The 15,706-nt window shown below is 51.6% G+C and overlaps 1 protein-coding gene across 2 annotated transcripts in view; it reads left to right on the forward strand.

The window, feature by feature from the left end:
* The first annotated feature begins 4,194 nt into the window (after positions 1–4,194).
* The window catches only part of LOC112545205 (uncharacterized), a 43,715-nt gene continuing 32,203 nt past the window's right edge, over positions 4,195–15,706 (forward strand). The window contains exons 1-7 of one of the 2 annotated variants that reach the window (XM_089770033.1): positions 4,195–6,100; positions 6,479–6,517; positions 6,950–7,243; positions 9,506–9,556; positions 13,099–13,182; positions 14,394–14,418; positions 15,555–15,604. In XM_089770033.1, coding sequence (XP_089626159.1) covers positions 6,070–6,100; positions 6,479–6,517; positions 6,950–7,243; positions 9,506–9,556; positions 13,099–13,182; positions 14,394–14,418; positions 15,555–15,604 — 574 coding nt within the window. In that variant the 5' untranslated portion in view covers positions 4,195–6,069. The remainder of the gene's footprint in view (positions 6,101–6,478; positions 6,518–6,949; positions 7,244–9,505; positions 9,557–13,098; positions 13,183–14,393; positions 14,419–15,554; positions 15,605–15,706) is intronic. The other variant, XM_089770034.1, reaches the window with a different exon arrangement.

Genomic DNA, 15,706 nt, shown 5'->3' on the forward strand with positions numbered 1-15,706 from the left:
GCCTGGCGGGGGCGGGGGAGCGACTGGGAGGCGGGGCCACGATTGGCGCTGGAGGCCCTGTGGTCGCGTGCAAAAGCCGGGCGGGGCTGGGGCAGTGTCTGGAACTCCCAGCCACTCTCCCTGCTGGACTTCTGCACGTGACCAGAGGCTCTGGTTGTGTGCAGAAGCCAGGCAGGGGGAGTGGCTCCCAGCCACTTTCCCGCCCCCGCTCGGCTTCTACTAGCAATTAGAGGGTGTGGCCAGTTGGACTCCGGCTGCAGCCAGTGCAAACAGGTGAGTGCTAACAGGGAGTTTAGAGAGTGTGATGAGCTTGTGTTTGTGAGTGAGGCTTTTTTCCCCCTGTGCTTGTGAGTGAGACTTTTTTTTTCCACTTCCCCTTTCCCCTCCCCTTCATGGAGTGTGTGCTGTGACTGACGGGTGGACTGTGTGCTGTGACTGACAGATGGACATTGTTGGCTGAATATTAACATTTGAATTCTAGAAGCCTCTGCTGATTGGCTGAACCTTGGTAGGGGGAGGGACTTTCAGGCTGTCCAGGGAATTATAAAGCAGTGAGCAAGTGACCAAGGAGCTTGCAAACAGGTGAGTGCTAACAGGGAGTTTAGAGAAAGAGTTTGGAAGAGCACAAGGTTCTCTTGCCTTTCTTTTAAATCCTTTCTCCAGGACAGCAGGTATGGATGGTGATAGGTCTGCTGTTGTTACCTGCACAGTGTGTGCCATGTTTGTCTTCCTCCTGGAAGAAAGAAAGGATTTCATCTGCACTAAGTGCAAGCTGGTCACCATTTTGGAAGAAAAAATTAGAGGACTGGAGTCTCAAGTGTCGACCCTATGCTGAATCAGAGAGGATGAAGACTTCCTTGATAGAAGGCAGTGTTTAATCCTGCAAGCATGGCAGGAAGAGCCGGAAAGGGCAGTATGGGACCAGGAAGAGAACTGGCAGCATGTAACTTCTAGAAGAGGAAAAAGGCCAGCACAGGAATCCCCCAATGCTATAGAGGTAAGTAATGGCTTTCAGGCTCTCTCCACAGGCTCTGCAGTGGAGAATGCTTTGGAAGGGACTTCACAAGAAGGAAACCGCAAGGGAACACCATTTACTGGAAGTCATGGAAGTCACCACCACCCCCAAAAGAAGACAATGGGTGGTGGTGGTCGGGGACTCCCTCCTAAGAGGGACTGAGCCATCCCTCTGCTGTCCGGACCTGGAATCTTGAGAGGTATGCTGCTTACCGGGAGCTCGCATTCAGGATGTCACTGAGAGGCTTACCAAACTGATCAAACCTTCAGATCACTACCCTTTCCTGCTTCTCCACATGAGAACTAACGATACAGCCAAGAATGACCTTGAGCGAGTTACTGCGGATTATGTAGTGCTGGGAAGAAGGATCCAAGAATTTGGAGCACAAGTGGTGTTCTCGTCCATCCTCCCTGTTGAAGGGAAAGGACTGGGCAGGGATCGTTGAACTGAGGACGTAAATGCGTGGTTGCGCAGATGGTGTCGCAGAGAGGGCTTTGGTTTCTTCGACCATGGGACTCTGTTCCAGCACAAGGATTATTAGGAAGAGATGGGATCCACCTAATGAAGAGAGGAAGGAGCATCTTCATGGGCAGGCTTGCAAACCTAGTGAGGAGGGCTTTAAATTAGGTTCGTTGGGGGACAGTGACCAAAACCCTGAGGGGAGTAGGAAAGTTGGATACCGGGAAGAAATGCAAAGAGGAACGAGCAAGAAAGGAGGACCCCTGATTCAAATGGAGAAGATAGGGTGATCAACTGGTTATCTGAGGTGTTTGTACACTAATGCAAGAAGCCTGGGCAACAAACAGGAAGAACTAGAGGCCCTGGTTCAGTCCAAGAAATATGATTTAATTGGAATAACAGAGACTTGGTGGGATGACTCGCATGACTGGAGCGCTGTCATGGAAGGGTATAGACGATTCAGGAAGAACAGGCAGGAGAGAAAAGGAGGAGGTGTTGCACTATATGTAAGAGAAAAAGAAGAAAAACCTGTTGAGAGTCTATGGGTTAAGATTAGAGGTGCAAACAACAGCAGTGATGTTGTGGTTGGTGTCTGCTACAGGCCACCGAATCAGATGGATGAGGTAGATGAGGCTTTCTTTGGACAACTGAGAGAAGCTTCCAGATCCTAGGCCCTGGTTCTCATGGGGGACTTTAATCACCCTGACATCTGTTAGGAAACCAGTACGGCAGTACACAGGCAATCCAGGAAGTTTTTGGAGAATGTTGGGGATAACTTCTTGACACAAGTGCTGAAGGATCCAACCAGGGGTCGAGTGCAGCTTGACCTTCTTCTCACAAACAGGGAGGAACTAATAGGGGAAGTGGAGGTGGGTGACAACCTGGGAAGCAGGGATCATGAGATGGTAGATTTCAGGATCCTGAGCAAAGGAAGAAAAGAGAGTAGTAAAATACACACCTTGGACTTCAAAAAAGCAGATTTTGACTCCCTCAGAGATCTGATGGGCAAAATCCCCTGGGATGTTAACATGAAGGGGAAAGGAGTCCAGGAGAGCAGGCAGTATTTTAAAGAAGCTTTATTGAAGGCACTGAAAGAAACCATCCCGACGCGTAGCAAGAGAAGCAAATACGGGAGGAGAAGGGATTGGCTTACAGGGGAAATCATTGGTGAACTTAAGCACAAAATGGAAGCTTACAAAAAGTGGAAACTTGGACAAACGACCAGGGAGGGGTTTAAATGTATAGCTCGAGAGTGCCGGGGGGTTATCAGGAAGGAGAAAGCTCAATTGGAATAGCGACTGGCAAAGGATATGAAGGATAACAAGAAAGGTTTCTACAGGCATGTTAACAAGAAGAAAGTGATCAGAGAGGGTATGGGACCCCTACTGGATGAAGGAGGTAACCTAGTGTCAGATGATGTGGGGAAAGCTGAAGTACTCAATGCTTTCTTTGCCTCTGTATTCACGGACAAGGTTGACTCCTGGACTAATGTGCTAAGTGATGCAAGATGGGATGAAGATGGACAGCCCTTGGTGGGTAAAGAACAGGTTAGGAACTATTTAGAAAAGCTAAACGTACACAAATCCATGGGTCCGGACTTAATGCATCCGAGGGTACTGAGGGAGTTGGCAAATGTCATTGAGGAGCCTTTGGCCATTATCTTTGAAAAGTCGTAGAGATCGGGCGAAATCCCGGATGATTGGAAAAAGGCAAATGTAGTGCCCATCATCAAAAAAGGGAAGAAGGACGATCCAGGGAACTGTAGGCCGGTCAGTCTTACCTCAGTCCCTGGAAAAATCATGGAAGGAATCCTTAAAGAATCTATTTTGAGGCACTTGGAAGAGAGGAAAGTGATTAGGAATAGTCAGCATGGATTCACAAAGGGCAAGACATGCCTGACCAATCTGATTAGCTTCTATGATGAGGTAACTGGCTCTGTGGACATGGGAAAGTCAGTGGATGTGATATACCTTGACTTTAGCAAGGCTTTTGATACAATCTCCCACAATATTCTTGCCAGAAAGTTATGGGAATATGGATTGGATAAATGGACAGTAAGATGGATAGAAAGATGCTGGCTAGAAGGCTGGCTCTAGCGGGTAGTGATCAACGGCTCGCTGTTAGGTTGGCGGTCAGTTTCTAGCGGAGTGCCCCAAGGTTCAGTTCTAGGACTGGTTTTGTTCAGTATCTTTTTTAATGACCTGGATGAGGGGATGGATTGCACCCTCAGCAAGTCTGAAGATGACTCTAAGCTAAGAGAAGAGGAAGATACTTTTGAGGGCAGAGATAGGGTCCAGAGTGACTGAGACAAATTGGAAGATTGGGCCACAAGAAATCTGATAAGGTTCAACAAGGACAAGTGCAGAGTCCTGCATTTGGGATGGAAGAATCCCAAGCATAATTACAGGCTGGGGACCAACCAGCTAAGTAGTAGTTCTACAGAAAGGGACCTGCGGGTTACAGTGGATGATAAGCTGGAAGGTAGCAGTGTGCCCTTGTAGCCAAGAAGGCTAATGGCATATTAGATTGCATTAAGAGGACCATTGCTAGCAGATCCAGAGATGTCATTATTCCCCTTTTATTCAGCTCTGGTGAGGCCACATCTGGAGTATTGTGTCCTGTTCTGGGCCCCCCACTACAAAAGGGATGTGGACGCATTGGAGAAAGTCCAGCGGAGGGCAACCAAAATGATTAGGGGGCTGGAGCACATGACGTATGAGGAGAGGCTGAGGGAGTTGGGTCTGTTTAGTCTGCAGAAGTGAAGAGTGAGGGGGGATTTGAGAGCAGCCTTCAACTTCCTGAAGGGAGGTTCCAAAGAGGATGGAGAGAGGCTGTTCTTAGTAGTGACAGATGGCAGAACAAGGAGCAATGGTCTGAAGTTACAGTGGGGGAGGTCCAGGTTGGATATTAGGAAAAACTATTTCCCTAGGAGGGTGGTGAAGCACTGGGATGGGTTCCCTAGGGAAGTAGTGAAGTCTCGGCTTGACAAAGCCCTGGCCGGGTTGATTTAGTTGGGATTGGTCCTGCCTAGAGCAGGGGGCTGGACTTGATGACCTTCTGAGGTCTCTTTCAGCTCTAGGGCCGTGTCCAGACTCAGGGGTTTTTTCGGGAAAAGTAGCCTTTTCCCGAAAAAACTTCCCCTGCGTCCAGACTCAAGCCGCGTTCTTTCGAAATTATTTCGAAAGAACGCGGCTTTTCTTTCGATGGCGGTAAACCTCATTTCACGAGGAAGAACGCCTTCTTTCGAAAGTTCCTCTTTCGAAAGAAGGCGTTCTTCAATGTAAAGAGGCCGTCTTCGAAAGAGAGCATCCAGACTCGCTGGGTGCTCTCTTTCGAAAAAGCGGATTTCTCTTTCGAAAGATCCGCCTGCAGTCTAGACGCGATCTTTCGAAAGAGGCTCTTTCGAAAGATGCTTTCGAAAGAGCCTCTTTCGAAAGAAGCCTGCAGTCTAGACATAGCCTATGGTTCTATGATTCAGTAACTCCACCCCCCACCTCCCACCAGCTCTGCTTCTCGCTCCCCTTCCTCCGTGCCTCCCTCCTCCTGTCCAGCCCACCCAACCCCAGATACTCCCTCCCAGCTCTGTTTCCCACCCCCCTTCCTCCCAGCCAGACCCGCGCCCCTCCCGGTCAGTCCCCACCGCCCACAATCAAGTGTGTCCGGTATTTTTTGTGTGGGGGGGGTCTACCTGGTAACCCTAGTGCCAAGGCAGAGCCTGGCTCACAAACCAGGGTTGGGAATTTGGGGGCTGACTGGCCCCTTTCCCAACTGCTCCAACTGCTTCAGTACCTGGGCCAGATTCAGGAGCCCAGAGATGCAGACGGGTACTTTGTGTGACTGACAGAGTGCCCAAGGGAATGACTTGCCTAACTCTCATTGGCTGCCTACAGGATTCAGGTGTCTGGCCAGCCTAGGAACTCTAGTGATTCCCACCATGTGCCTGACTGCTTTGCTAGGTTCCTAAATACCTTGGTCACATTCGCGCCTCATGCAAAGAGAGGCAGCATGGCCTGGTGGACAGAGCTCTGGCCTGGAAATCAGAGTCCTGTCTCCTGTTCCTGGCTCTGTCCATCCCGAGGGATGTTGGGCTAGTAACACGCCCACATTCCCATGACTCAGTTTCCCCATCTGTTTCCCTGCCGTGTGAAGCACTCGGAGCTCTATGGATGATCTCAGTGTGGTTATGTTAAACCAGGCCTGCGTGTCCTGTTACTAAATCAGCAAAGAGATGTTATTGATGTATTTGGGTGTTTGAGTCTCAGGCCTCCGGTACTAAATAAAGCTGCTGTGGCCAGGAGAGCGTGTGGGACAGGAAACGGAAAGCGGTGAGCATCAGATGAGAGGACAGGATGGGCCGTGAAGAGAGGGGCTGCAGTGACCCTGCTGCCTCAGCCATGGGGCCCTGACGGGGACTCAAAGCAGAGACAGCTTCTGGGTTCACAGCCCAGCTCTGAGGGGCAGGAGGAGACGCCTTCCACACTGAGCCCTGAGGGGCAGGTCGGAGCAGACAGCGGCTGCAGATTGTCCCCCTGACTCCATCCGGAGCAGTCATCACGAGGCCATTTCCAGGCCTCTTGGTCCCCCTCGCTGCCCCGATGCGCCTGTCGTTGTGGCTCTTGCTGCCTGGTGAGTAGGTGGCACCCTGGCGCTAACGCATAGGGGGATGGGAGGACACGGAACCGAGAGCAGCCCCTGGTCCTGGGGGTTGGGAAATCCCCTCTAGTGGCGGGGGGGCTGTGCTGTTGGAGGAGTGGGACTGTCCCAACCCAGCCCAGGGCCAGCACTCAGAGGTGGGCTGGGGCCAGCAGTCGGGGCTACAGGGGACTTCTGGGGCGACAATCCCAGATTACCAGGGTTTCAGTCCAGGAGGGACCATTGGCCCATCCAGTCTGACCCGACAGCCCAGAGCAGAGACCTTCCAACAGCTCCCTGCCCCCAGCCCAGTCACTGGTGTGTGACTCAAGCAACCCTCGTACTGACCCCACATCCCCTTTCTGTTCCCAGCGCTGATCCCCAGCAGCCAGGAGATCTGCTCTGCTCCTGGTGAGTCCAAATGTCTGTCTGTCCCCAGCCTGCCCAGGGCCTTTATCCTTCCCCAACCAGGGAATCCAGAGGACCCTTGGGCTGAGCGCTCTGGCCCCAAGGGATTTACCTGCCCACAGCGCCGGCTCCCAGCCCTTGGCCTGTCTCCCAGCCATCCTGCCCCTGCTGTGTCCATCTCTGCATGCAGCAGGGCTTCCTGTTCTAGGACAGCACACAGCACCAGGCAATGGCACTCAGCCCGGCCAAGCCCTGAGGCTCTTACACAACCCATTAGACCATGAAGTAAAGCCTCCGGTCAGCAGAGAGAGCTCGTCCCCCATCTGTCCAGCTGGGCTGGGATCAGAGACATGGCCCAGATCCCCTGCCATTTACCTCCTGCCCCACTGACAGCAGCAACACCCCACTGACCGCTCTGACCCCTTCCCTTCCCAGGTGCTCTCCTTGCCCCCATTCTCCACCTGAACCAGACGTCGGCCCACCCAGGGGACTCCGTGCGGGTCAAGTGCTTCATGCTCTCTCAGGACCAGGTCACCCGTGTTTTCTTCTGCAAGGAGAGAGAGGAGGTTTCATCTCAGAGGGGCTCAAAGGAAAAGGCCACCTACGACTATGACCACGTGGTGTCCAGGGAAAGCTCTGGGAATTACTCCTGTGGGTACGAGATGAAGGACAAAAACAACCAGGTGACCAGATCCCAGCTCAGCCCTGCCAAGCACCTCAGTATCACTGGTAAGGGTGTGTGTATGTGTGCGCGTGTGTGTGTGTGTGTGTGTGTGTGTGCGCGTGCGTGCATGTGCATTTCCTATCTCAGTGGAAAGTCCACATCCTGAGAGGGAGGGTATAATGACAGGATGAGAACAATTCAATGAAACCCCTCAGAAATTCCAAACCCAGAAAGACATTGATTTTTCAAAATCTGAAACAAAAAACTTCTCATCAAACATCCTTGTGCAAAGTTTGTAACAAGGAACCAACCCCGCCCACCCCTATCCTGTGCTTCATACCTCCCTCACTCCCTGTTACAACCAGCTCAGTTCAACTGGCCCAGCCCTGGCAGCAGGGAGATGGGATCATCCTAGAAATGTTAGGCTGGAAGGGAGCTTAAGGCGTCATCAAGGCTGCCCACAGGGCACAATCAATCTAGAGCACTATGGCAGGGGGTTTGTCCAACCTGTTCACTTCCCTGATCATTAGAAAGTTTTTCCAACTTTTGAAACAAACCCTCCCTTGCTGCAGATTAACCCCATTGCTTCTCGTCCTACCTTCCATGGGCCCTTAAAACAGTTGATCCCCGGTCCCTGTGCAACATCCCTGAGCCAATTTGGAGACTGTTACCATATTTCTATCTCCCTCGGGCTTCTGTTCTCAACACTAAACACTCCCCAGCTGTGTCTAGACTGTCCAGTTTTTCCGCAAAATCAGCTGCTTTTGCGGAAAAACTTGCCAGCTGTCTACACTGGCCACTTGAATTTCCGCAAAAGCACTGACAATCTCATGAAAGATCGTCAGTGTTCTTGCGGAAATACTATGCTACTCCCGTTCGGGCAAAAGCCCTCTTGTGCAAATCATTTGCGCAAGAGGGCCAGTGTAGACAGCACAGTACTGTTTTGTGCAAGAAAGCCCCGATGGCTAAAATGGCGATCGGGGCTTTTTTGCACAAAAGCGCGTCTGGATTGGCATGGACGCTTTTCCACAAAAAGTGCTTTTGCGGAAAAGCGTCTGTGACAATCTAGATGTTCTTTTCCGCAAGTGCTTTTCACGGAAAACTTTTCCATTAAAAGCATTTGCGGAAAATCATGCCAGTCTAGACGTAGCCCCCGTGCATTTAACCTTTCCGCTTAGCTCAGGTTTCTTCAGCTTTTGACCATTTCTGTTGCTCTTCTTTGGTTCCCTCTAATGTGTCACATCCAGAACTGGCCCCTGTATTGCAGCTGAGGCTGTCTCAGGGCGGAACAGTGACCTTCCCTTCCTTACATACAATCGCATGGCTGACTCTGATAGTGTCATGGACCCCTCCAGCAGGAAGAGGGTTACAGACAAGCCTGAGGGGGCTTGTGCAACCCTAGTCAATTAGGGAGCCTGCAGTCAGCCAATCAGGCCCAGGTTGGGCCCTATAAAAGGCTGCAAGGTCTGAGCAGTGCTTCTTCTTGCTCCTGTTGAGCTGAAAGGATCTAACTACCTGGGAAGCTACAGAGGGTACCTGAGACTGAGCTGCGCTGGGGAAAGGCCTGGGGAGCTCTGTCTTGACCCCACTCCCAGGCTGCAGACGGGTACAGGGGCCTGAGGAGTCCTAGGGAGGCAGCTAGGGCAGGAGAAAGCAGCAAGTCTGAATACCCCTCTTCCCTTGATAAGTGGCCATTTCAGATTGCAGATTGCCTCTAAGGCGGGGCTAGCTGATGACTGGCAATGGGTCATTAAAGCAAGGCGGGTGTAGGGGGTTGGGATTTCCCAGCGTGTGTGTGTTTGGGGCAGGGGAAGTGCTGCTGCTGCCACAGAGCACTACTGTGAAGAAAGGGCACCGTGGATAGGAAGCGACATGGGGCCTGGACCAGAGCAGAAAACAGGTAACTGAGGGTGAGACACTGGCCAACAGGGGCACTCCAGGGCTGGAAGGGCTAATTCCCCAGGAGACCAGCAGGAGGCGCTGCACCAGTGAGTTAGCCCCATTGCAGTGAGCTATTCTAAGCCCAGGGCCCAGAGGTAGGGTTGCCAGATGGTTTCAACAAAAATATCGGGCACCCCTCACATTCCATCACAATCTACATTACATCTTATCTAGAAAATAGCAGACAGCTCTATTTTCTCCATTTGTTTCCTGAACAGAAATCTGAAATACTGGACTATACGGTTTAAAACTGGACACCTGGCAACGCTAATGCCCAGCAGCCCTGCCCCCAGCCAGTGGCTGCCCATGATCAGTTGTGCTGGGGCCGTGTGTGGGCCTGGACTGGGCCATGGCCTGATCTGATCCCTTGTGTGTTTGTTGCCTAGGCGATGACTCCAGCAGCGGCAGTGGTGGTGCCGATGGTTCCTTGCCCCCAGGTAAATGCTTCTGAAGTGTTTCTGTGTGGTGGGGACTCTGGTTAGGGAACGGTGGGTCCTGTGCTGGGCAGCCCCAGTCTGAGTGTGATCGCCGTGATGATGAATGTAGGAAATGTACCACCATGCAACAGGGGGATGGGCTCTTCCAATGCGGCACATTCTCCCTGCCCCTCTCCCAGGCTTTGCCCAGCATGGCTGAGCCTGGAAATGTCTCTGCAGGGCTGGAAAGTGGCTCTGTCAGAGGGGGAATCCCAAACCCTTCTGCTGGACAAGTTTCCTCTGGAGTTCCCTGCCCCTCTGCTAACCCAGCAGCCAGTGAGTTATTGCCTCCCCCTGCACTCACTGGGTGGGGGGTTGCTCTGGCAGGAGGCACCAGACGCATCATCCCACCTGGGCTCCCAGGGAGCATGTGTACACTAGGAACTGATTTTGAATTAACTACATCTGAAATAAGAACTCCCAAAATGGCAATCAAAATAGCGTGTCCCCGCTGTGGGGGAGCCCAAAATCAGTCCAAGGCAGGCTCTGTTATTGTGGATGTGCTACCTCGATTAGCGCCCTAGGAAGCACTGGGGTGTAATTCCAATGGCTCTGGGGAGTAGTTGTTTTGAAAAAGGAGCAGTGGAGCATCCACAATACTGCTAGTTCAAAATAGCTATTTCAAAATAAGTGTTATTCCCCGAGGAAAGCTGGAGTGTGGATTTAAAAAAAAACCAGCCCCTTATTTCGAAATAACAGGCTTGTAGTGTGGACGCTCTGCTTGCTGTCTCAAAGTAACTCCCTAGTGTAGACCAGGGCAGGTTCTGTCTCTGTGTCATAAGCTAGTTGTGCTCTGTGCTCCAGTCCTGTCACAGAGGCTATGTCTACACTACACTGATGTATCAGAAAAAGGTAGGCAAATTGCACTCCGTAATTTGTGTACCTTTTCTGATAGTTTTTTCAAAACAGGCTTTTCTGAAATTTGACCCATCTACAGCGGGCCAAATTTTGGAAAAGCCTCATGGGACGTGTTTGCACTTCCTCAAAAAAAAAAAAAAAGCAGCTGAGTTTTTACTGGGATATCTCCAGTATCCCGGAAAAAAACCCATAGCGTAGACATAGCCAAAGTGTCACACTTGTCATGTGGGCAAACCCATGTGCCAGGAATCTCTGCCCTAGGGTTACTAGGTGGCTTCAAAAAAAATACCAGACACACTTGATCTCAGATTTGGGGGGGACCAGGCGGGAGGGGACAGGGCTGGCCGGGAGGAGGTGCATGTGTGCAGGGGGAACAGGCCGGCGGGGTGGGGTCAGGGCAGCAGGGCTGGCTGGGGAGATTGGGGGGGCAGGACACCAGCCGGCAGGAAGCAGGGCTGGCCAGGAGGGGGTCAGGGGAAGTGGAGCTGTCTGGGAGAGGGTCATGGGGACAGAATTGACCGGTGGGAAGTGGGACTGACCCGAGCGCACGCAGATCCCGGGGTGCTGCCCATCCCGCGCGCAGTCCTGGCAAAGAACAAGCAAGTCCGGCCCCAGGGATTCCATCCTGCCCTGGCTCTGCCCCCTCACCTCTCGCATAGCTGTGTGCTGCCTGGCTGGTAGACACACTCACACAGCATGAGTGTGTCTACCAGCCAGGCAGTTTGCAACCACGTCCTGATACTCCTAATAATAATAAGACTTACCTAATTAGGAAATACCAAATATTTTGTATGTCCAATATTTTCTCACTTTGTTTCCTGGACAGAACCCTCAAATACCAGACTGTCCGGTTCAAAACTGGACTCCTGGCAACCCTACGCAGCCCACCACTAGTGTCAGGTTCCCAGGGAGCAACCAAGCACCAGGAATGGACTCTAGCAGGGCCTAAACCTGCCTGTTTGTCCAGCACCTCCCAAAGCATCTGCTACAGCAAACCACCCCCTACAAAGCATGTCTGCAATGGCTCTGCGCCCCAACCCATGGCCAGGAAAGGAAGGAGTCAGACTGTAACAGTGCCCCCTTACTGATTTCATTTGGAAGAAGCAGTATTTTCTGTAGAAAACTGCTCCACTGGGCATGTGTAGACCAGCCCTGCACGGATCTCTTCATGCTGTCCAGATCTCTGACCCTGATCTCAAGTTTGTGCTCCAATCTAGCCCTATCCAGGACAGAATCTACCATACATGCTTGATCATAAGCTAATTTTTTTTGGTAAGAATGACACCATAAGGAGCAGGGTTCAGCTTATGAATGGGTCACTACCTTTTTTACAATTTTTTTTAACTTGGGTGGGGCTTATGAATGAACAGGCTTATGATCAAGTATATACACTAGGTATGTGCTTAACTTTAAGCACTTGCTAAAGTACCACTGATGAAGCAAAAATACCTGTTTGTCGTTTGTATCTGGGCACTGTCTGGAATTGCAAGGCTTCGCTGAAGCAGAGCTGTTCCCACAGGGATGTTTCCTGCCTTGAACTTTTCCTTAGAGATGGAGGGAAATCCAGACTTTTCTGGAAAAAAAAACTATGGACAAAACTATTTAGTTCAAAACTTGCAATGGACAATACCAGTGTTTGGATGAGAAAATGTTCATCAAACTCAACAAGCCTGTTCCTCTGGTCATAGAATCATAAACACTAGAACTGGAAAGGACTTAGAGGTCATCAAGTCCAGTCCCCTGCCCTCCAGCAGGTCCAAGCACCAGCTAAATGGGGCAGGGAACATTTTATAGGTCACAGGCCGCTGACCCACAAAAAAAAATCAGTCGAGGGCTGAACACAAGTGCAAAGCCCCTGGCTGACAAGGAAGAAGATACTCCTCACATTCCCCTCGTGCACCAGCGCCTAGTGGGGACCAGGCTAGATTTTGTAGATTTTATGCGGTCCAGCCCTCTGGGTGGGTGGCAGTGGGGCTGGAGCACCAGTGTGGGCTCCCTGATGCGGGAGATCCCTGAGATTTGGGGGCTGCATCCAGCCCCCAGGCCTGAAGTTCCCCACCCCTGAGCTAGACCATCCCTGACAGATGGTCTTATTTTGAGAGTTTTCCTTTGTTTCCTTTTAAAGTTGGTTAAATCATTCGGATGTGGAAGGTTAATGTGGGATCCAGCCAATGTCTCTATTCGTTCTTCTCTGATAGGAATCAGACTTGTAAATGAGGTTAAGTTCCAGTCCTTCCCTGTGTATTTGGCTTGTGGAATTGGCCTAAAACCAGACCAGTGACTTTGAGATCCATTTATGAGTACTGGGGCAGGTTAAAGTCTTCAACAGGTTTCTGTGTGTTGCCAACTAACCAATGGGTACTTGGACAAGGTGCACATTTTTCTTATCAGCTTCATGTAACTTGAACATTCTAATTCACTTTTGTTTTCTTCTCCCTTCCTTCCCCTTCCCTTATTTATTTTTGGATCTGGATTTTTAATGCTCCAGTTACAGACTAAGTTGGCCACCCCCCTGAAGCTTTTGAAATCAAACTGGATGAAAAAAAAGTTTGGTAAAAAAAAAAAATTGGTTGAAAAGCTTCAGTGAACTTTACTTACAAAGAACAGCCAATAACATTGCCCTGCAGGTAATAATTCTTTTCTAGGGCTGGATCTAAAGCTCCTGTTGGGAATTACAGTCCCCACCTTCCTGCTGCTGGCTGTGGTGCTTTATCTTCTGGGGAAGAAAGGTGGGTGTGAGAGTGAGGCTGAGCTGTGTTAGCAAATGTACAGACAGACAGGGCAGAGACACCCCTTAGATGTCCTGTCCCCAGTGTGCCTGGGATGGGGGGAGAGAGATGAGCTAAGACACAGTGAAGTTGTGTTTTGGGGAAGCCTGGCAGGGGGCATAGATCACAACAATAATCCCCTTCCTTGTCTCTTTGATTAGGTATTTGTATTGCGGTAGCACTCTGGAGCCCAGCTTGGGGATCGGAGCCCCATTGTGCTAGGCAATGTGTATTACTTTTCAGGAAAGCTACTGTAGTGCCCTGGAGCTCCAGTCAGGGACCAGGGCCCCCCACCCCGTGTTCGGCACCACAGATAGATGGTCCCAGTCTAGGGCTCAGACAGGAGTATGTCTGGATGGAATAGCCACACACAGGTCACTAAGGGCACGTCTACACTACAGAGCAGTGTTTCTTAAACTTTTTAAGACAGAGGAATACCAAACAATGATTTTTTTTTAATGAAGAACACCAAGAATTTTTTTTTATTGAGAGGCTGGGGAAATAGGATTGGGGGGGAGGGGGAAGTTATTGAGCGGAAAAAAAGGTCACCTGCTCCTTTAAGTGCAGATCAGGGGGGCATCCCCTAGTTAGAAGAGGCCCTCATGCCCTTGCCCATGTGTGTAGGAGCTTTCCTGCAGTGAGCGCTAACAGCTCTGGCCACAGAGCTCTGGGCACAGCTCTGCCCTGCAGCCTTTCCTCACAGCGCCCCAGCCCCCGGCTCCCACAGCCTCCAGCCACCCTGGCCAGCTCGAGACTGGCTCATAACTCATGGGACTGCCAACAAGTCACCAGTGTGGGTCCTTGTATTTACAGGGGGATTTGTTGTTTGTGGCGTCTCTAGGGTCACATCTTCAGGCTTTTCTCCCCCAAACTGAGGATTACAGACTGTGTCTTCGTTTTCAATTTTAAAAAATTCACCGAACACCCCGACTCTTAGACCGGCCTTTACATAGAAGATGAATTTGCAGGAGATTGGATGTTAAATCACCAGACGTGGCCACATGACTCCAGTCAGTGGGGCAGGTGCAGGGGAGCGCTGGGCCGGGCTATGGGGAGGGGGCTCTGTGTCGGAACAACGAGGGGCTGGAGCCATGTCACTCAGTCTCTGTCTCTCTCTCTGCCCACGAGGAAACGTGGCCCCGTCTCTGATCACTCTGTCTCGCTGCTTCCAGCTGGGTCTCTGTGGAGGGAGCACAGGTAGGAGATTGTTCCCTCTCCCCTCTCCTTTCCCTGCTGGGTCCCTTCTCTCCACCTCACAGAAGTGCTGCTGCAACCTCACGGCAGAGCTCAGCTCTCCTGCTGCCGGGGTGGGGGTGCGTGCATGCGCTGGAGGAGTTTTGGGAAAGCCCCGGGCTGGACGAGCTCCCTGGTCGGGGTGGGCCCTGGGAGGAGGGGAGGAGGAGACACTCTGAGGACGAGTTTTGCCACTGTCCTGTTCCCATCCAGTTGCCCGGCAGCAGGGGGGATGTGTTTGAAATGGGCCCCAGGGATCTGAAAGAAGGCGAGTGACTGTGTTTTATCCTAGCGGGGGCTGTCAGGGTAATTGGCAACAACAAAGCAGCACAGAGGGACCCAGCCATTTCCCTTAAACCACCTCTCTTCTCCTGGGATGGGGCTGGGAGTGGCCAGGCCTTACTGGGCGCCAAGTCCATCCAGATGTGCAGGCAGCACCCAACATCAGCATGGACTTGCCTCCAAACACCCCCAGAAGATTCCCTCCCAGTGATTTCAATGCAGCTCGGAGGAAAGGGCCAGTGGTGCCACTTTCGCCTCATCCCTGCTAGCAGCAAGGACACCCACAGGAGTTTAGAAAGCTGCATAAGTGTTGTTGGGCCCCCGCTCTGCCCTCCCCCCCCCCGCAGTAATCCATTATTTGCTGAAACATTTCATTTGGGTTACACTATTGTCCCTGGAAAAGCCTCTGAGAAATGATACTAACGTGTGAGGAATGCCGCTGGCCTTGTCAGCCTCTCCCCTGTGACCTCGGGGATTCTCCGTGCCCCTCGATCAGAGCTCCCTGCCGACCTACCAGTTTGTGTCATTGGTGGTTTGGTCGTTTAGCTGGAGTAGAACAGGGTGTGAAACTCTCATCTGTATCAGACTTTCCCTCCATAAATGGTGCGGCTGCCATGGTCCCTGCTACCCAGGAGCAGGGCTTGCTGCCTCTCCACTGTGTGTGAGCTGAATGGAGATGGAAGGTCCTAGTGGGAGAACCAGCCATGGGCAGAAACCTACTCACAGCTGGGTCTCTGCAAACAGACTCAGTGCTACCAAGCAGACACACACAGAGCGCACGGCTTCAATGACATCCCTGTCCCTGTTGCTCCCCACAGGGAACACGTCCAGTGTGACACCAACAGCGCCCTGCAAGATCATACTGACTGTAAGAGCTTTTGTAGTTACCGGGGTCACCTTCACATGGGGGAGAAATGTGGGGTCGGGGTGAATGTGGTAATTGGTGGAGGATGGGCAGATCCCAGATCAG

Source organism: Pelodiscus sinensis, chromosome 18, assembly GCF_052426305.1.
Source record: "Pelodiscus sinensis isolate ZL-2025 chromosome 18, ASM5242630v1, whole genome shotgun sequence".
Lineage (NCBI taxonomy): Eukaryota > Metazoa > Chordata > Testudines > Trionychidae > Pelodiscus > Pelodiscus sinensis.